A 20,880-nucleotide genomic window follows, 5' to 3' on the forward strand; every position below is an offset into this window, starting at 1 on the left:
GGCGCTTGGCGGGGGAGCGCCGGCCCCGGGCGCGCGGCGCTTGGCGGGGGAGCGCCGGCCCCGGGCGCGCGGCGCTTGGCGGGGGAGCGCCGGCCCCGGGCGCGCGGCGCTTGGCGGGGGAGCGCCGGCCCCGGGCGCGCGGCGCTTGCGCGGGGGGGGGCGCCCCCGGGCGCGCGGCTATGGGGGGGGGCCGCCGGCGCCCGGCAGGCGAACGGCCACGCCCCCTGGTACCCGGCAGCCTCTAAAGGTTGGGGACCACTGTGTTAATACATTTCACACAGGTCACCAGACTGCTGTCAGATAGCACTGACTTCTAATCTCTATTGATCTAAAGTGGATTAGACTAACAACATTCACAACTCCCTGAATCATCCTGTCTACTCTAGGTTTATTTATGTGAGATCCTGTTCTTTAACATGCTGTTCTGTATGTCATTGTTTGCTAAATAATTATACAGGTGAGGAAAGAGGTTTAAAAACTCATTAAGGAGCATGTTAAAATGGGGTTTTGAGATCAAACTGTTGTACATTTTGTACAGTTTAATACTCTTTTCGTGGTTTACTTCTTTGTTTTTATATCTCCTATTTCTCTAAATAAATTCAGAAAGTTAGCAGGCTTTGGTAATGCACATGACTAGCAGGCTTGTCTTTGTCATCTTTGCAAGACTTCATGGGGGTGTGTTTGTGTTTGTGGTGTGCTTGCTGCTTGACTGAAAGATACTGTGTGGTTGGTTTGTTGGAGGGACCATGTGCTGAGCCTAGAAGCCTGCTAGGCTGTGGAATCTCCATCATTGGAGATATTTAAGAGCAGGTTAGATAAACATCTGTCAGAAGGATCTAGATGGTGCTTGCTCTTGCTGTAAGGACAGGAAACTGGACTTGATGACCTTTTGAGGTCCCTTTCGGTTCTAGTATTCTGTGCTTCCATGATTCTAACTGCAGGGTCTCAATGTGTAGATGAGACTGAGAGGTAGAGAGAAAGGGGTTAGATTTATTGAGAACTGGGGAAACTTTTGGGAAAGGGGCAAGCGTATACAAGAAAGATGGGCTCCAACTAAACCAAAATGGAACCGGATTGCTGGTACTTACAATTAAAAAGGTTGTAGAGCAGTTTTTAAACTAAGGGCTGGGAGAAAGCTGACAGGTGCAGAGGAGCATGTAGTATAGGCAGAGACATTCCCTAGAGGAGGATCTATTAATGGAGAATTCTGTCATCCTGATGAGGAGAGGATGGAAGATGATAAAATACAGGAAACCCCCGAGTGGTGACCCCCCCCACACTTACAGCCATTTTTGCAAGTGTGGAAGGGGCCGAAAACCCCCGACTAGCATTCTCGGCTCGCATTCGCGACGACACGTGACGCCTATCGTAAATGAGGGTTCAAGTTATGACACCCCCGACTTGCGACGGTTCCCCAGGAACCGATCGTGTTGCAAGTCAGAGGCTGCCTGTATGTCTTTTTTGGTAGGTAAGATCTGATGAGAAACAGTCAAATGAAAAGGAGTCTCATTCAAGTACATCAGATAATGGCAGATAGCTAGAAAGTGATAAGTTTTTAAAGTGCTTATGTACAAATGCTAGAAGACTAAATGATAAAATGGGTGAGCAGGGTGTGTCTCGTATTAAATGAGCAGGGCTTGGCAAACTGCTGATTCTACTCGCCTGTGGTGAGTAGATTTCAGCTGGTCGCTCCGTGTGCCCCATTCACCGGCACTGCACACATGTGCAGTGCCAGTCTGGCGAATGCGCGGTGCGGGGCTGGCGAGTAGCTCTCGCTGTGATTTGTCAAGCCCTGTAAATGAGGATATTGATATAATATGCATCATAGAAACTTAGTGGAATGAGTATAATCAATGGGACCTAGTTATATCTACCTCCAGCGAAAGAATCTTCAAAGCAGTTTGTTACACACCAGGAAGGAAGCCATTGCTGCCTGAGTTGGAAGACCAATTGTGATATTCTCTGGGAAACTATCCAACTAGGGATGTGAAAGGTTAACTGGTGGGAGCTGGAGCAGCTCCCTGCCTGCTGCGGCAGGGGGCTGCTCCGGCCCTGTAGTGCCTGTAGGCCAGCCAGGCTGGAGCAACCCCCCTGCCCACCCCATCTTTAATTGGTTAACCAGTTAAACACTATGTTTAAGCAGTTAACCTATTAAATGGGATTTTACATCCCTGTATCCAACACCAACAGTTTCTTCTGATCTTGAGGTTCCAAAGCCTGGGCAGATCCCTCTCTTTTGAGGAACCCATCAGGCAGTGAGGCACCTCAGAAAATGGCAGTGCTTGAGATAATTACTGAAGGTAATTCAATAGAACTGCTGTTCCAAGGACATGCTTATCCTTTATCCAAAGTACAGGTGGTCCCCGAGTTATGAACGCGTCGACTAATGACCGTTCATCCTTACGACCAACCTCCCATTAAGCCGGTCCCCGAGTTACAAACGCGATCCGCGCTTACGAACAGCACGGTCACATTTAAATGAATGGGGTCCGACTTACGAATAGATCGAGTTACGACAAACTGTTTGGTACATAACTCGTTCGTAAGTTGGGGACTATCTGTAAATTAAATCAACCCTATCAACAGCACCCTCCTAGCATCAGAAGATGAAGGGTACAATAGTCCATCTGTTACACACTGGAATGATAGAACTAGTTCCACAGAGAGTCAGATATTTCGGAAAGAGCAGAGGATTCATTGTAGTAACAAGTTTATGGGGAAATCAGTATTTCAAGTGGAAATACTGAAATTCATTATTGCAGCATTGTCTTCTGTGGTATATGTATGCAAAACGGTATTCATTATTTTAATGTACTTTTATAATGTTAGGTCATTACAAACTGGATTCTTGGAGAATAAGCCAGTAATTGATGTGAAGACTCTCTGACATGGAGGGTCCTAGAATGAAAATTGACATGAATACCAGAATTTTCCTTTCCCCAATTCTTGAGTAGGATGAATATGAGAATAAAAACACATAAATAGCCTATTTCCCAGCCATGCAAAAAGTCCTTTCCTGTTGTAAAAAGCAGTCATGTAGCTCTTTCTTCCACATTGCCTCCAGCTGTTAATTGGCTTGGCCATGCTCTACTTCACCCAAAACTACTGGGCTTTGAAATGGGAATTAATTCAGAGAAGTCCTTTGTTATGCAGGAAGTAAGATTAGGTGATGACAGTAGCCTTTCTGGCTTAGTATTTTACTAGATTAACCCGGTGTTGCTTGAATCCTTAACTCAATTTTTGTTTTCTGGAAAATAAAATTAAAATGTACGTGCTTCATTTAAATAATTGCTCTGGGGTGGGGCTGGGTATAAGAGGTTCAGTATGCAGGCTGTTCTGGGGAGAGTGGACTACCTCTGCCCTCTTTCGCTGCAACAGCTTGGGTCCAGGAGAGAAGCACCTCTATATGGCTTCTTCAGCTCCTGTGGGCCTAGCCGGTGAAGAGGTGCATGTCCTCCTGCTGGGACAGGTCCAGGTTCGTCTGCCCCCGTGTTTCCTAGCCAGAGTGAGGAATGCAGCAAACTGCACTTTTCCCTGCTGAACAGTCAGCAGTGTTCCCATACAAATCTGGGAGAGGAGTTTCAGCTTCCCCCACCCTCCCTAATAGGCATCTGGTGGATGGGAGGATAGGTGCTGGAGCACTCCTAGAGTGGGGGGTGCCCCCAGCCAGCTGCTTTCACCTGCCTGGGTTATTCTGTCTCTTTTTCTGTATGGTTTTGAGAAACAATCTCATTCCAGGCACATCCCATTGTCCTGGCACAACCAAACCCTGACCTTGCTTTAAGGTACGATAAGAGGAAGCTGCACACCAAATTTGGTGCTCCTAACTCTTCCTGTTTAGGAGGAGTTCTTAGATGGACGGATGGATGAATGGACAAACTTTCTCAAATATATAGTAGATGAATATGGGTGTCTAAAGTTTTTTTTTCTCCTTTGTACAGGGATATCCCAATGCCACTAGTCAGCTCAGGAGTGGAGCACGGTAACCTGAGAGAACTTGCTTTGGCTCGGATGAAGGATCTAGGGACACAGGTAAAAGAGAGGCACCTGTATACCTAGGAGGAGCTCCCTGCTGACTCCTTAGCGATTAATTATTGCATTTGAACAGAATGAGAAAATTGGCAAGATGCAAGAAATGTGAACTTAAGAAGCCAGATTTGGTCCTCAACTAAAGGCTTCCTGCAAAGGAAAATATTGGGATTTTGTGCTTTTTTGGTTTATTTTCTGATAGTTAAAAATGCCTCAAAGAGCTGATGTTTTGTTTGATTTCCTCTATTAAAAATTTAGATTTTCCTCTGCAAGAGATAGGATGACCAGAGAACTAGGAAGTTTATGAAATTTCAGCTGCTAAGGAAATTTCTAAAGTGAGAAAGAGAAGATTTTTATACACGCTGTTGGCAATGTTTTTAAAAAATATTCAGTTCAAACACTCAGTAGTCAGAGGTTGAGAATCCTTTTGAGAAACACTTCCAAGAAAAACATGATACGGATATTCCTGTTTTTGAGAATTAAAAAAAAATTGTAGTTGAGTGGAAAAAAATCTCCTCTATACATAACAAAGCAAAACCGGGGCTCTATCCCAATCTTGTTTTCCTTGATAGGGTACTTTTGAGGAACTGAATCTCTAAACGTTTCTAGTGTGTGGATGACTAGCAGTCTTCATTTCCTGGAGCGGACACCTTGCAGCTGATAGAGGGAGCAATCGAAAAAGTTTGTTCAGATGCCAGTAAATTTTCTTATATCTGCTTTTTGTATAAAATTATAAATAAATTGCTTTTTTAAGGGCCAAGATAGTTGGGACTGAACTCATACAAGAAACCTAGGGATTTTAGTTATGTAGGTCCCTAATTAGATAGAGGGTGCCCAGGCATGTCAGCTGTGCCTTCTTGGCAATTTCAGTTTTCTTTCTTTGTTCCCCCAATGTGAGTAATATTGAGATTACTGATTGGGGCAAAAATTTGGAGGGCACAGTCCTGAAAAATGCTGCACATTCTCAGGATTAGGGCCGTTAAGAGTGGAGGAAATGTCTGTCTCCTGCATGCCATTTGTCTAGTCAGGAATTTGTAAAGCAAAGGAGATTTTGTGCATATGATGTAAAGTAAACCAGATTTAGCCTAGTCATTGTGTCAGAATAAAGCGTGTCAGTTTGTATGGTCATAGCAAAGATTAAATTATTTCAAGGTGTAGAATATAGTCTGAGGTTGATTTTGTGTTAAGGCATTGTAGGGGGTGTTGGGAAGCAGGTGGGGTCGTTTGGATGCCCTGGAAATCAAGTTCCACGTGGGCTTAGGCCTAGCTTTGGATTTTCAGACTGGATGTGTGGGTGGGTTGGTTTTTGGTACTATAAAAACAGCCCGTCTTTGGAAGTTTTTCTCCTCAAGGCTTCTCTCATAAGATTTGGTTTACATTGGTTACAAGAAGAAATACAAAAAACTTGTGCAAACGGCAATCCAGCTCACTCATATGAAGTTCTGTCTCCTCTTCCTTCTGGCTCCCAAGGAGCTGTAAAGTTCCCTGGCTTTTCTCTGACGCCTTAGATCGTTGGTCCCAAACCTACCATGGTTAGTCCATCCTGTACATCTATGGGACACTTGCTCAGAGAGTGGACTCTGTCTTCTGATATTCAGGTGTATCACATGCCTATTTTGCCATTAAAATTAGTTATCCAGATTTACAAATTGCCTGCTCAAGATTATCTCTGGCCCACTAAGATTTTTCCAGTCGTAGATCTCTCGAGTAAAGGACAAGAATCTGACAGACTGGACAGAAGGCAAAAAAAAATTAACAGTGCAACTATTGGAACAATTCGCATGGGGCCATAGTGGATTTAAGATCTGCTCTAGGAATTAAGAGGACCTTCTTTAGCCTGTGTTTATATTAGGGATGTAAAAATCCGTTTAACTGGTTAAGCGGTTAAATGTAGAGTTTAACCAGTTAACAGGTGGAAGTGAGAGCAGATGGGAGGGTTGGACTGGAGAGAACCCCTGCCTGCCACCCCCAGGCCATCGCGAACAGGTGCTGCTCCAGCTGGGCTTGAGTGTCGCTGTCCAGGGCAGGCCCCATGGGGCTGGAGCAGCCTCCTGCCTGCAATGGGCAGGAAGGTGCTCTGTCCCCCACCTGTTAACCGAAAGCACTAAGCAGTTAAACTTTCACATCCCTAGTTTATATAGGCAATCAGATTAGAAGATCTCCATGTTCCCTTCTGGCCTTGGAATCCATGATAATGTTAAGTCTTTCTTGTTCTTTCATTTCTGTTGACTTTTCCCTCCAAGCCGTGCTACTTGCAAATTAAATGATACCTTTTCTCATGAGATATAATGGCTGTTCTGTGAACTGGTTTTTATCAGCATGTTTTTACATTTAGCACAAAGTTCTTTTTCAAAGATACATTAGGAATGGCTCAGCAAGCATTTTTATTTTGAAGTCTGTTTATTCAAATTCTACCCAGTGTAAGATAGGCCGTTTCAACTTAATTTTCAGCCCATGGGGTGGTTGGAAATCTTAATGTATGTGAGCCGCATGTATTCCTCTGGTTTGTCATTTTTCTCTCCCTCTTTACCTAGTGCCGTGATGTGAGGACGAGAGAGGTTGGAATACAGGAGATTCATCATAAAGTGAGACCATATCAGGTGAGACTTGTTGCTTGCCAGAGAGTTTGCTTCAGATGTGTGACTTGCTATGGAACATTTGGTATGAAGGGATTGGGGACTCAAGTGTGTGGCCAATTCTGTGACACGCCTCTGTAGCTGGCTCCAGTTTCACATTCATTTTCACAGCAGAGCTGTGTGGTACTGTTTAAGCAGCCACATTCACATGCTAAGGTTTGTGGAGCACCATGTTCAGTTACCTAGCAATAGCCACCAGAGTTTCAGTATTCCTATTGCAGTAGCAGACTCCCAGTTGACTCAGCTGTCTCCACTACTTGCCCTTGTTCCCTTTTTCCTAGTGAAAAGTATATAGAAAATATATAAAGCACAATATTGGCAAATTGAACAGAGAAAAATTGAATAGTTTGAGATTGTATAGCGTGAGTATCTATCCCCTGGTTTTGTCACTTATACCAGCACTGACAGTGTTACATTATAATGTAGTTGCTCTGTGAAATGAGTAAAAATAATAAAATCAATAAGCTACAATAAAGTGTAATTAGTAGTAGGTGTAAATACCCCTTAGAGGATGAAGCATATATTGTGCCCTTTAGGTTCACAAAAATGGATGCTCACCCTCTTTTGCAAAAAGAAAAACATGCCCACAGAAATTCAATTATATTTTAAGATCACACAGAGACTCAGGAAGACCTGGAAATAAAATGTTTCCTTAGTACTCTCTAGGTCATGCTGGCTCCCAAAATAATGATGGGACTTGTAAAATCCAGTTTATCATCTACCAGTCCACATATGGAATGGCTCTGTCACGTTTCTGTATTTTTAAACATGAATTAATCGTGCCAGACGCAAGCTTTTCTTCTTCCACATTCAGTGCTAGATCAGAGTTACACTTAAGTGCATCATTCACGTTTTCCACTTTACCCAGGTCCACACTACAGGGGAAGGTTGGCTTAAGGCAGGGTTGGGCAATAATTTTTGGCTGGGGCCAGAAGGGGCGGGGCCAGGATGTTTCTGGGCTACCTCATCCACAGACCATGATTGGTCTGGGGTTGGGAGAGCCTCTTTGCCCCGTCCCCCCTTTAGGCACCCTTGTCCCTGGCAGGGTGGGAAGAAACTTCACACGCTCCCCCAGGCCAATCAGGGTCTGGGGGCAGGGGGAGCATGCGAAGCCTCTTCCCGCCCTGCGAGGAGCATGTGGCACTTTGAAGTGCTGCATGCTCCTCGCAGGGCCAGGGCAGGAGCGTTGCGTGGTCCTGCCAGGGCGGGAGGAAGTTTCGCGTGCTCCCCCGCCCCCAGGCCCTAATTGGCCTGGGGGCAGGGGAGCGGCAGGACCTCCGGGGGCCAGATTTTGCCCACCCCTGATCTAAGGACAGATTCAAACCTGACCACAATTGTGTTGCTCTGGCTTCAGTGCCATTACATTTGCAAACAGCATGAATTTGGCCCCTACTCTCCACTGTTTTGAAAAGGAAAAGTCTCTTGTCAGCAATATAATCTGGATCTTCTAATTAGTAACATACCACTTCTTTCTTATAGTCTGCCAGTGAAGTGTCTTCTAGTGACCATGACCTCTCATTAATTCTACGCCTTTCATCCATGCAGATTCAAAAACCTTTCATAAATATTTCTGGCTATGCACATATTAGACTGATCTTTCCCACATCCATTTTTCGGCCAGTACAGTGCAGCGCTGTTATCTACAGTAATGTGTACACTGTCTGTTGCTCTGTTCTGTCTGTTTTTAAAAGTTGCCAGAGGATGTGATGAAGACCAGGACTTCAACAGGGTTCAGAAGAGAGCTAGATAGATTCATGGAGGTTAGGTCCATTAATGGCTATTAGCCAGGATGAGTAGGAATGGTGTCCCTAGCCTCTGCTTGTCTGGAAATGGATGACGGGAGGGATCATGTGATGATTCCCTGTTGTGTTCCCTCACTCTGGGGCATCTGGCATTGGCCACTGTTGGCAGGCAGGATACTGGGCTAGATGGACCTTTGGTCTGACCCAGTATGGCCAGTCTTATGTTCTTAAGCAAAGGGCATTGGGGTGGGGTTCCCTCTGAGCTCTTTCCCACTCATCACCTTTCTGGTAACAGGCTCCACAGAAATGAATGCACTATTTCAAGACTTGATCGCACAAAGAGCCAAGAGATTGTTATCTCTCCGCTTCATGAGAACAATATGCCTTTGGGTATACTATTCAAAATTAAATTGGCCTTTAATTTGCTACACCAATTAAGGTTCACTTCACCTAGCACTGAGATGAAGCTGAGAAAAAAATCAAATAGATTTTTGTATGCGTGCAGAATTCTCCAAGGTTTCTACCTACTATCATATAGCACAATACAATAAGGTGGGCCCAAACTCCTATCATGAAAATGAAGATTAATTCAAAATGGATGCTACATACTGATACTTGTGGGTTGTGCTGGCCAGGGCAGCCCATGAGAAGGAAATGGGGGGGAGGGATAGCTCAGTGGCTTGAGCTTTGGCCTGCTAAACCCAGGGTTGTGAGTTCAATCCTTGAGGAGGGAATTTGGGGCAAAAATCTGTCAGGGATGGTACTTGGTCCAGCTGTGAAGGCAGGGGACTGGACTCAATGATCTTTCAAGGTTCCTTCCAGTTCTAGAAGATAGGCAATCTCCATTCATATTCATATAGCAGGCAGGTAGAACATCCTCAAAGAAGAACTGAAGGTTGATTCAACAATCCTATTGTTATTTATATAGCACCAACAAACAAACGATATGATCCAGGTTTTTACTCCTCTTGTAAATTTTTTAAAGGCCCAGCTCCTGCACTGAGCTGCCTGGAGGAAAAATTGATCCTCATTGTTAGATTGAGCCTAAATTAAAGACCCATTCTTTAAGCAAGTTTTATTAAATCACCCAAAAGGTTTAAAATTGTTTGGAACTTTATACACTTTTATAATCTTAAGTGGTTTTAGTGAACAGATTTAATTACATTAGATCTAAGATAATCTGCTCCATCATTAAAGAAATAGTTAATTTTTAAAGGCAAGGGAAATATCACTGCATGTCATCAGACCAAATTATCAAATGCCAACTTCCTAAATTGTCAGTTGAGAAACTTGGTGCTTTCTCCCACACAGCCCCTCTGTGTGTGTGGCACTTAGAAATGCCACATGCTCCTGGCAGAGCAGTAGGAGGCTTTGCACACTTCCCCGCCCACAGGCCAATCAGGGCCTAGGGCAGCACACAAAGTTTCCCCCGCCCTGTGAGGAACACACAACACTTAGAAGTGCCATGCGCTCCTTGCTGGGCTGGAGAAGGCTTTGCATGCTCCCCCGCCCCCAGGCCCTGATTGGCCTGGCATTGGGGGATTATGGGAAGACTCCTCCCACCAGGAGCGTGCCTAGGGGGAACCTGGACGGGGCAGAGGGGCTCCCCCATCCCCAGACCAATCACGGTCTGCAGGTGGGGAAGCCTGGAAGCATCCTGGCCCCACCCCTTTTTTTGAGGCCATTCCTTCAGATGATTGCCCACCCCTGCCTTAGATGTTTGAGACCTCTGGTTGGAGATGGGGAGCTGCTAGTTGTGATGCTTTTGGAGCAGCAGTGGAGTGGAGGATACAGTCTTCCATATCTGCCTTATACAACCCCTGGCTACTCTGTTGATTGGCACTTTCTAAATACCTTGTGGGTAAAAGTGTACAGGGCTAAAGAGTAATGGTGTCATTTCCACAAATGTATTTTTCATTGAAGTATGACACAATTTGTCTTCAGATAAATGCTATCATAGGTCCCTCAGCTCTTATCTACTGATGCTAAAATCCATCTAGGATGAAACTGGGCTTTAAGAAAGCACTTCGCACTTCTTCTGACCTTTTAACAGTGTGTAGATCCATGAAATTGGGTTTGGTCTATTCACCGTGTCCCTCAATTATTTGTAACAGGATTTTCTTTGCCTCCCCTCCCTGCTTTTTTCTCTTTGAAAAGGTTGAGTTAGTTCGAAGAGACTACGTGGCAAATGGTGGCTGGGAGACTTTTCTGTCCTATGAAGATCCAGAACAGGATATTCTGGTTGGCCTTCTGCGTTTGCGGAAGTGTTCAGGGGAGTCATTCAGGCCTGAGTTGAAGGGAGGCGTTTCGATCGTTAGAGAACTGCATGTGTACGGTAGCGTGGTCCCAGTGAGCAGTCGTGACCCTTCCAAATTTCAGCATCAGGTATCTTAAGTAACTTTCCTTGTCGTCTTATGTACGCAACCTTTTTTCTGTTAGAAAGATTAAGAAAACTTTGTGATGATCTTGATGAGACTAGCCCGTAAGCTACTTTAGTGAATAATTGGCTGTGACAGAAGCAGAATTGAATTTGGTACCCATCTTGTATTAGTAGAATAAGTTCCTGCTGCCAGTGAGCTTTCACTAATGCTGTTGAGTACTTGCAGTTATGCCAGTCGCATGGTTGACAGCATCGGGTGTACGCTTTATCTGTGTTGCTACACGTCCATGTGATACAGACTCATGAATGCTGACACTAGTTCAGCCATTAGGTACTGAACACCCATCCTTCTTATACTCTCTCTGAGAGCTGAGGGGGATCAATTCATCTCTAACACACAGCTGCAGGAATTGCACTCACATTTTGTTTCTGTATACCTGCTAGGTGTGAGAAGTGGGGCTGAAGTGAAGTTGAAGGGCATATGATTCAGTCCTAAAAACATGAACTGCATACAAAGTATTTTAAAGAATATAAAAATCTTCAGCTTAACATTTTCTCCCAATGAAAGATTGTATGTACCAGGGAGGGCCCTTTTCTATTCAGAGGTGGGCAGAACAGTTTCTGCTTAACATCTTGAGGTCCGGTGGCTTGAAGCGTCACCACAGTGCGCATTAGTGCGTCATATGCCATGAAATCTCAATTTCTAGTCTATTTTAATTTGTTTGCATTTGGCTTGATTCAATTGATTTTTCTTTCGCTTTGCTTTTTTCTTATGATGACCACTTTTTCTACCCTAGGTTTTGAAATGTTAATTATTCTATAGTTGACGAGTTCATTATTTTTATGCCTGCCTCCAGAATGCTCCAGGTCATCACTGTCAAACAAAGTGTTGCATCCTAATGCATTTACACAGGGAAAGATTATTAAATAAAAGGAAGTTAATTTAAAACATCAGCCCTGAGGCTTTCTAGTGCAAAGAATAAATTGATTACTTTTTTCTTTTTTACGCTTGATCTAAAGGCTCAAATTTACCAGCATAAGATCAAATTCATACACTTCAACAATAAGCTGGAAGATGTTATAGGTAGCAGAGGGATGAGGCATGTAATTTTCATTAGAAAGTCAGTGGAAGGAAGTAGTGTGAGAAAGCAAGTGAAGTGTATTTGCTTTTTACCTAGATCTTACTATATATTTTAGAAATGTGTGTCTGACCGTCCATCTGTCTATGAGTCCGTTCAAGTGTAAGCTAGGACCACCGAATTTGTTATATCATAACGTAAAGCAAGGTTGGGGGTTGGTTGTGCCAGGACAATGGGATGTGCCTGGAATTTGATTGTTTCTCATAAAATGGAAAGGGAGGGATCTGGCAGGAGGGACCAGTATATTGCAGAATGACCACAGCAAGGGGCCAGAGCTGGAACTGGGACGGCTATAATCCCATTGAGCCGACATGGGTGGAGAAAGGGACAACTATCTACTGTATATTTCAGACAATTTGTGTGTCTGTCTCTGGTCTCCAGTTGGGGGACATGCACCCATTCTGCCGGTTCTCTTTCAGTGTTTCAAGGGTAGGGAATCTTTTTTGAGTCAGGGGCTGCTGACTCACAAAAAAATCAGTTGGGGGCCACACACAATTGAGAAGCAGGAAGAAACCTCTCGCTATGGTCCCGGATTGAGAGAGACACTCTCCACATTCCCCTAGCACACCAGAGCCTGCGAGGGCCCAGCCTAGTAGGTGGAGAGGTCTAAGTTGGATGTTAGGAAAAACTATTTCACTAGGAGGGTGGTGAAGCACTGGGATGGGTTCCCTAGGGAGGGGGTGGAATCTCCATCCCTAGAGGTTTTTAAGTCTCGGCTTGACAAAGCCCTGGCTGGGATGATTGAGTTGGGGTTAGAATCATAGAATCATAGGACTGGAAGGGACCTCGAGAGGTCATCGAGTCCAGCCCCCCGCCCTCAAGGCAGGACCAAGCTCCGTCTACACCATCCCTGACAGATGTCTATCTAACCTGTTCTTAAATATCTCCAGAGAGGGAGATTCCACCACCTCCCTTGGCAATTTATTCCAATATTTGACCACCCTGACAGTTAGGAATTTTTTCTTAATGTCCAATCTAAACCTCCCCTGCTGCACTTTAAGCCCATTACTCCTTGTCCTGTCCTCAGAAACCAAGAGGAACAAATTTTCTCCTTCCTCCTTGTGACACCCTTTTAGATATTTGAAAACTGCTATCATGTCCCCCCTTAATCTTCTTTTTTCCAAACTAAACAAGCCCAGTTTATGAAGCCTGGCTTCATAGGTCATGTTCTCTAGACCTTTAATCATTCTTGTCGCTCTTCTCTGTACCCTTTCCAATTTCTCCACATCTTTCTTGAAATGTGGCGCCCAGAACTGGACACAGTACTCCAGCTGAGGCCTAACTAGTGCAGAGTAGAGCGGCAGAATGACTTCACGAGTTTTGCTTACAACACACCTGTTGATACAACCTAGAATCATATTTGCTTTTTTTGCAACAGCATCACACTGTTGACTCATATTCAACTTGTGGTCCACTATGACTCCTAGATCCCTTTCCGCCATGCTCCTTCCTAGACAGTCACTTCCCATCTTGTATGTATGGAACTGATTGTTCCTTCCTAAGTGGAGCACTTTGCATTTCTCTTTATTAAACCTCATCCTGTTTACCTCTGACCATTTCTCTAACTTGCTAAGGTCATTTTGAATTATGTCCCTATCCTCCAAAGAAGTTGCAACCCCACCCAGTTTGGTATCATCTGCAAACTTAATAAGCGTACTCTCTACCCCAATATCTACATCATTGATGAAGATATTGAACAGTACGGGTCCCAAAACAGACCCTTGAGGAACTCCACTTGTTATCCCTTTCCAGCAGGATTTAGCACCGTTAACAACAACTCTCTGAGTACGGTTATCCAGCCAATTATGCACCAATTATGTAGGGTTGGTCCTGCTTTGGGCAGGGGGCTGGACTCGATGACTCCTGAGGTCTCTTCCTGCCCTGTGGGTCTATGATTCTATGACTTTGTGCGCTCTAGCCCTCAGGGTGTAGCAGGGGGACTGGAGCACTAGCACAGGCTCCCCAATGCTAGAGGGGAGGGGCTGAGTCTTGGGGGCAGATCCAGGCGAGCTGAGGGCCACACCCAGCCCTGAGATTCCCCACACCTGTCTTAAATGTTGACCTTGCTGTATTTTTTTTTTTTTTGAACAATCTTTATATTTTTCTATCTCTCTCATTTCTTCCTTTCTAGGGATTTGGTATGTTGCTAATGGAGGAAGCAGAAAGGATAGCCAAAGAAGAGCATGGATCATGGAAAATTGCAGTCATTTCAGGTATTGTTGCTTAATTCTTCTTCCAAACTTAATCTACAAACAAATTAAATAGCAAAATCTTTTTTAATGCAGAGTTAAGATTGCCTAGTGATAGCTTGCGCCTTTCCAGAATGTTGAATTCAGCACAACTCAAATGTGTGAAAACTAGGAATGCCTGCGTAACCTTAACTCTGCCCCTGGATCCGGCAATAACCACTGCAAATTATATACATACACTCCAACTGTAATAGATGTAACTATTGAATTGTGGAGGAATAAAAGGGAGCAACTTGGAAGAGATATAATTATGACAGGAGCGGGTGTGTTATCAAGGGAAAGAGTCTCATATGTACCTTGAGGTTCCAGTCTGCCTCTTTCAATACAGAATGGAGATTGTGTCAGCAGCTGGGCATTGGAATCTCCTTGCTAGAAGTATAGTCAGTAGTGAGGTGGAAAGGAAAAGTGTAGATGTAAGTGGTACTCCGTGTGCACGTGTGAAGGTCTTGGAAAAAGGCTATGAAGTGGCTGTAAAATTTTACAAGTGTGGTATTCTCTTCGGGGGGGGAAGGGTCAGTGCTTGAGCATAGGTCCATTGTAGGTATTTCCAGTCTAGTTGAGTGAAAAAGCAAAGTGATAATGTGTGTTATGAGCATAATGAGGCATTGCTCAAAGAGGGTATAGTCAAAGTTGCACGGGCATTTATCTTAATTGTGTAGTTCCTGGCTTTCAGCAGTTTGAGTTTGCTGAAGTTGAAAGTTTGGAAGGACACAAGCATCGCCAGGTAACCTTTATTCTGCATTAACAAAACTTTTTGCCATTTAATTGCCTACTTTTTTTAAGCAGAAAGAGAAATGTTTGTTGGCTGGAATTAGCTGGGAAACTGAAACATGGAGAGATTAAGTGACTTGCCCAAGGTCACTTAGTAGGCTAGTGGCACAGCTAGGAAAAGTCCCAGCCCAGTGGTCTTTTTGCCATGTGATTCCTCAGTGCCTCTCCTATACCTTTTTTGTTATAGTAAAATGGGCATAATGGTCACGCTTTGAAATGTTTGTTATGGGTATGCACTAGTGTTGTGCTTGTGCCAATCCCCAGATAGTAAAGAGATAAGGTGGGTGAGATAATACCTTTTATTGGGCCAACTTCTTTTGGTGAGAGAGACAAGCTTTTGGGCAATGTGTAATTTTTCAGGACAAGTGAAAGCAGTCTCATCCATGTACACATATCACAGGTCGCAGTTTCCTAGGCCTGGTCTGCGCTTTTTTTTGAGGCCAACATAGCTACCGTGCTCAGAGGTGTGAAAAGTCCATCCCCCCTTGCACCGTAACGGTGCTAGCCTAGCCCCAGTGGATGCAGCAGGAGGAATGGAAGAATGCTGCTATCGCTCTGCATGGCTTGTGCTTATGGGTGTTCCTGCAGAGACGGGGGAAAAAGCCTTCCAGCAGGGCAGGCGGCTTCTGTGCTATGGGGTTATGTCAGCGTAGCTACGGCATTGTAGCTGTGCGTTACAGTTTGCATAGTGTAGGCTGGCCCAAGCTGCACACTGAGCTGGGGGCCCCTCACTTCCACGGCCTAATCCCTGCTTGGACTCTTGCCCCCTCAGCCAGGCTTTTCCAGCCATGCTCCAGGTCCACCTTGTCTGCCCATCATCCAAACCAGGCCACACCCCCGTGCACCCTGGCCAATCTTCCCTCCTCTCCAGGCAGTGATGTGTATCTTGTCTGAAACCCAGGGAATGAATAGTGGTTTAAATGTGTGATGTCTTCATTCTGCAAACCCAGATCTCAGCGCACACGGAGAGGCAGGTCGAAGGGCTCAGACCCATGGAGAGGTGATGGGCTTCCCTTAGATCAGAGGTGGGGAACCTTTTTTGGCTCGGGGGCCACTGACCCACAGAAAAATCAGTTGGAGGCCACACACAGTTGAGAAGCCAAAATACAAAACAAACCCTCACTGATGTGGCCTCTGACTGAGGAGAAACACTCCCCATAGACCCCTCATACCTCAGAGCCTAGGGGGACCCAGGCTAGTAGATTTTATGTGCTCCAGCCCTGTGGTAGGGGGGTTGGAGCACCAGTGTGGGCTCCCCTGCATTGGAGGAGTCCCCGGAGCCTGAGGGTTCCATACCCCTGCCCTAGATCCAAGTGCACACACAGAAAGAGAGAAATTGGGGCTAACAGGTCCCCTTCCTCTACTACCCTCGCATCCTCAAACCCCTCCAGTCTCCCAATCCCTACTTCCTTCCCTTTTCCTTAGCCCTGATCCCCTCTTCTTTGCCTATTCCCTTGTCACTCTCTGCATACCTTGCCTCAGGTACTATAGGGTTTGTATATTTTGCTTATTAAATCTTCAAAGGCAGAGCTCTTTCAGTACTGTAAATCATAATTATACCACAGCATTAGTCCTGGATTGTACTTTGGCTCATCCTAAGTGTCTCTGTTTAGTTGCCTTTTATTGCAGGCAATCAGTGACAGGTACCTCAGACATCAGTGATTCAGTTCTTCAGCATTTCCATATTTTGATGCATTAGTTTGGAGATTTTTTTCCTCCTACAAGCAATGAGTAAATTTGATATTTCTAAAAACGATGGAACAGCAGCGCAGGCAGCTCCCCAGAGAGCCTTTTAGCAAAGCATCTCATTCCTGACCAGCCCAACTTCTCTTAAATTGTAGTCCTGGGACTCTCTTAAGTGCACGCTGGAAGCTGTCAGTCTCCGAACCAGACTGTGAATTAGCATCTAATCTGGACCAGGATGGGAGAGACCATCCAAATTCTATGTTACTTCTGTTCTGACCAGAAGGCTAATTACACACTGAAGTTTTAAGCCGTGATGTGTTTTAGATCACTATTGAGTGTGTCATGGATCTTTTTTCTGATATGTAGCCTAGTTCCCCCTTCCCCTCTTCTATCCCTCCTGCCCCCCACCCCCCATTGCATTTTGTTCCTTACAACTGAGTTTAGTGCTGGTAAAATGCACCATGTTTACTTTAGGAAAGCTCTGAGGTAGGGATGTGAATGACTAGTTGACTGTCCGATAAGCAAATGCACACTAGTCAACAGGTCGCTTCCCCCCCTCTTGCTTCCTCTCAGAAAGAGGCAGCATGGGTGGGGGAGGGGGGAAAGAAGGGGTGCTTCAAAGCGGCACCGCCACTTTGAAATTCCCCATGCAGCCCAGGGTCAACTGGGGACTACTTGGTTGACCCTGGGTTCCATGCAGCGCTGCTGCTTTGAAACACCATGGGGAGCATGGGGCCAGCTGGGGACTGCTTTCTTTCCCCACTGGCTCCATATTCCCCACAGCGCTTTCGCCTTTGAAGTGTAACAGCCCTGGGACTGTTGCTACACTTTAAAGGTGGCAGCGCCCGTATCGACTAATTGAATAGTCGATGCAGATTGCATTGACTATTCAATTAGCCCATTAATCTAAATTTAACATCCTTACTCTGAGTCCTCTGTTCGTACCTGCATCATGTACTGCAAAGGTAATGGTAGTGTCAGTTGCCCTACCTTGGCCTTGTGCCTTCGCCTTGCCCCAGAGGAATCATCTGCAGAAGTGGAAGCAGAACTTAATCTCCATGGGCCATTCAATCTTTGTACCTTCCATGGAGACTACGAATAAGGACTATTGTTATTACCACTCCTAATGGTGGTTTTGTGAGTCTACGTATCTGGTCTGTAGGAGTAAGACTGAGATGCCCAATTCATTAAACATAGGACGCTGAACAGTCATCGGAGCGTAATGAGTGTCAGTCACTTAATACCAATCCTAAAATGGATTTGAACCAGTAAGCTACAGATGAATGACTCCATATTCTATAATCACTCTGAATCCTTGAAGATTTGCTTTACGCTACTCTTCAGAAAAAGGAGCTTAAAGAAAAGCCGTTGTAGACAAAATGTAAAACCATAGGGAGGGGAGAAGAAAAGAATCCCGGGAATTTGTTGGGGGCACAATCAGGGGTTAAGGCAAGAAAGTTTGGGGGACCAATCAAGCAAAGTGTTTGGAAAATGAACCAAAAAAACTGCACCACTCACCAGACAGCCATGCTGAGAAACATTTTCAGAGGCAGCTCGCAACTGAAAGCTTCTCTCTAGACAGTAGTCCACATTTTGTCACACATGCTGGCAGCGTAACACTGCAAGGTGGTGGATAATTTTGCAGCTGAGTTGTGTGTACCTGGACTTGTTTCAAAATACATTTTTAAAATGAGTAACGTATGATTAATCTTCTCTAGTGCCGAAGTGAATCCTGGCTGCATTTTGATTTAAGATAAAACCCACCAGGAGAACTGAATGTCACTAGATAACATTTCCCAGGTAACAGCTGGAAGGCATCTGTTCTTCACAGATTCTTTTGTATTCTTTAATTGTGCTGACACTGCACAGCCTTGAAGCCTGCACCCTGGAAGGGTAATGAACACAGTCCTAATATAATTTCATGTTTTTTTCCAGTAAGCAGCAAGCTAAAATGCTTTTACAAATTCATTCATATTTGCAGCAAGTTACTGAACTAGCATGGCTGCTCCTCAAGGAGTGGAATTCGGTTTGCTTGGCTACAGCTTAAGTGAGGCTAATGTTGGAATAAACCATTTTACTAACAACCAGGAGTCCTGTGGCATCTTACATTAACAGATTTATTAGGGCATAAGCTTTTGTGGGCAATACCCACTTCATCAGAGGAATTTGAGTGGTAGTTACAGAAGCAGGAGTATACATCAGGAAGAAATTGCTTGTGTTAATGAAGCTAATCAAGTCGGAGTGGGTCATTCACAGCCTTTGATGTGGAGGTGTAAGTATCTAGGGTAGGGATGCTAAATATTGATTAATTTAATAAATGTGTAACTGCATCAAATCTTAGCAGTTACATGACTATTCGATAATCCCCAGGGGTGGGACTGGCAGCCAGGGAGTCCCCCTGGTACCCGATACTGCTGCCTCTGATACACAGGCAGCAGCACGGGATGGCAGCAGCCGCTGTCCATGGTGGGGCCCGAGCCCACCCCGCAGCGCAGGGAAACCCTGCGTGTGCCTGCCCCGAGGCCAAACTCCCCCCCTCCCTCATGGCGGGGCCAAACCCCCCTCCTATGACCCGGCCCGGCCAATCCCTCCCCTTACCCGTACCCCTCCCACAGCGGGGCCAACCCCCATGGGTGCCTGCCCCAGGGCCAAACCCCCCTCCCACAGCCCGGCCCGGCCCCATCCCCTCCCACAGCGTGGCCAACACCTGCGGGTGCCTGCCCTGGGGCCAAGCCGCCTCTCCCGCGGCGGGGCCAAACCCCCGTCGGCGCCTTCCTCGGGGTCAAACCCCCTCAGGAGCCTCCCCAGGCTAAGCCCCAGGGCCTACCCCCGCTCCCGTGGCGCAGGGAAATCCCTGCGCTCAACTCACCCCTCCCAGGGAAGCCACCGGACTCCTCTTCTGGAGCCGATGCCCCCTCCCCCAGCACGTGACAGAGCTGTGGGAGGGGAGCAGCCTGCGCACTTCCAGAGCCCCCGAAAGTGACTCAGGCTTCACCCAGGATTTCTGTCCACCCCGCGGGAAGCCGGCACTACACTAGCGGTAGGTAGTGGGGCTTCTCGGTGGTGGAGGGAAAATGGGGGGTGGGGCTGCCCCGAACACCTTGCTATCGACTGGTCGATGCCTCACGATCAACCAGTCGATCGCGGCCGATGGGTTGGTGACCATGGCCTAGCTAAATAAGGTTTACCGGCAAAAACGTCTTTTATGGCAGTATCACTGCATCTACACTAGGGAATTTGCTGGTATAAAAAACGTTGCAAAAAAAAAAATCACGTCTTTACCCAACATTACTGGGAGAAAAGTCTAGTGTCGATCTGATTTTGTTTCACACAGACTATTGAGCAGATGTCAGAACACTACTATTTCTAGTCATCCTTGAACTATGACTTGAAAATGAGGTAGGAAAGGGAGCCACTTCAAAGCGCTTCATGCTGCTCACGGGGCGGGAGGAAGCTTTGCCCACTCCCCCACCCCCAGATCCTAATTGGCCTGGAGGCAAGGGAGTGGCAGGGCCTCCACAGTCCAGGTCAACCCACTTAACGGGCCGGATCCGGCCCTCGCGTTCCCTTTTGCCTACCCTGATGTAACTGCTAAAATTTTCAGTGGTTACTAACATCCCTAGTTCTAAGTGCTCTGAAGTCTGTACAAGAAATCATATCACCTTGAAATATGACATGCCGCACAGAGATAAAGAGCAAGGTCAGTGATTCCAATTTGGGGTGTTCAAATAAGGGGTTCCTGAAATACAACCCCTATAAGAGAAAAAAGCTTTTTTCTAAGTTGCACATTCTGGTCTTGACATTTTTTTCCCACAAATACAGATCATACCTGAGATCAGATCATTGCAGTAGGGTGTCAAATGCTGACGGATAACCCCAGTAGAGAGCATGGGACCCCACAGTCCTTTGGGGGAAATCACATGAGATTCAGATTATAATCCACTCTGATTCTGAGCTTTAGCACAAAACAAAGTCTCTTTGTAACAAAGAAAGTCTCTTTGTAACATGTAACAGCTGAAATCTCTTTCCTGCTACAGTTGTTCTGAGTTTTTGGGGGAATAGTCACCTGACTTAAAAAAAAGATGCATTTTGCTCCTTTTCAGGTAAAATAGCCTCCTTGACCATCCCTGTTCCTATTATGGTCTCACATTGTGATCACCTGCTTCAGAAACAAACAAAACAAAGGAGATAAAACCTTAAATCTTATTTTCAAAGCTTGGAGGTGGAAATCTGTCATCTTTACAGTGT

General features: G+C 45.6%; 1 protein-coding gene across 1 annotated transcript in view; it reads left to right on the forward strand.

Moving 5' to 3' along the window:
• Positions 1 to 20,880, forward strand: part of ELP3 (elongator acetyltransferase complex subunit 3) — a 152,598-nt gene that overhangs the window by 99,109 nt on the left and 32,609 nt on the right. Inside the window, exons 11-14 of the mRNA XM_075923284.2 lie at positions 3,942 to 4,032; positions 6,564 to 6,629; positions 10,565 to 10,792; positions 14,058 to 14,139. Coding sequence (XP_075779399.1) covers positions 3,942 to 4,032; positions 6,564 to 6,629; positions 10,565 to 10,792; positions 14,058 to 14,139 — 467 coding nt within the window. The remainder of the gene's footprint in view (positions 1 to 3,941; positions 4,033 to 6,563; positions 6,630 to 10,564; positions 10,793 to 14,057; positions 14,140 to 20,880) is intronic.

This window comes from Pelodiscus sinensis, chromosome 3 (assembly GCF_052426305.1).
Source record: "Pelodiscus sinensis isolate ZL-2025 chromosome 3, ASM5242630v1, whole genome shotgun sequence".
In the NCBI taxonomy this organism is placed as follows: Eukaryota; Metazoa; Chordata; order Testudines; family Trionychidae; genus Pelodiscus; species Pelodiscus sinensis.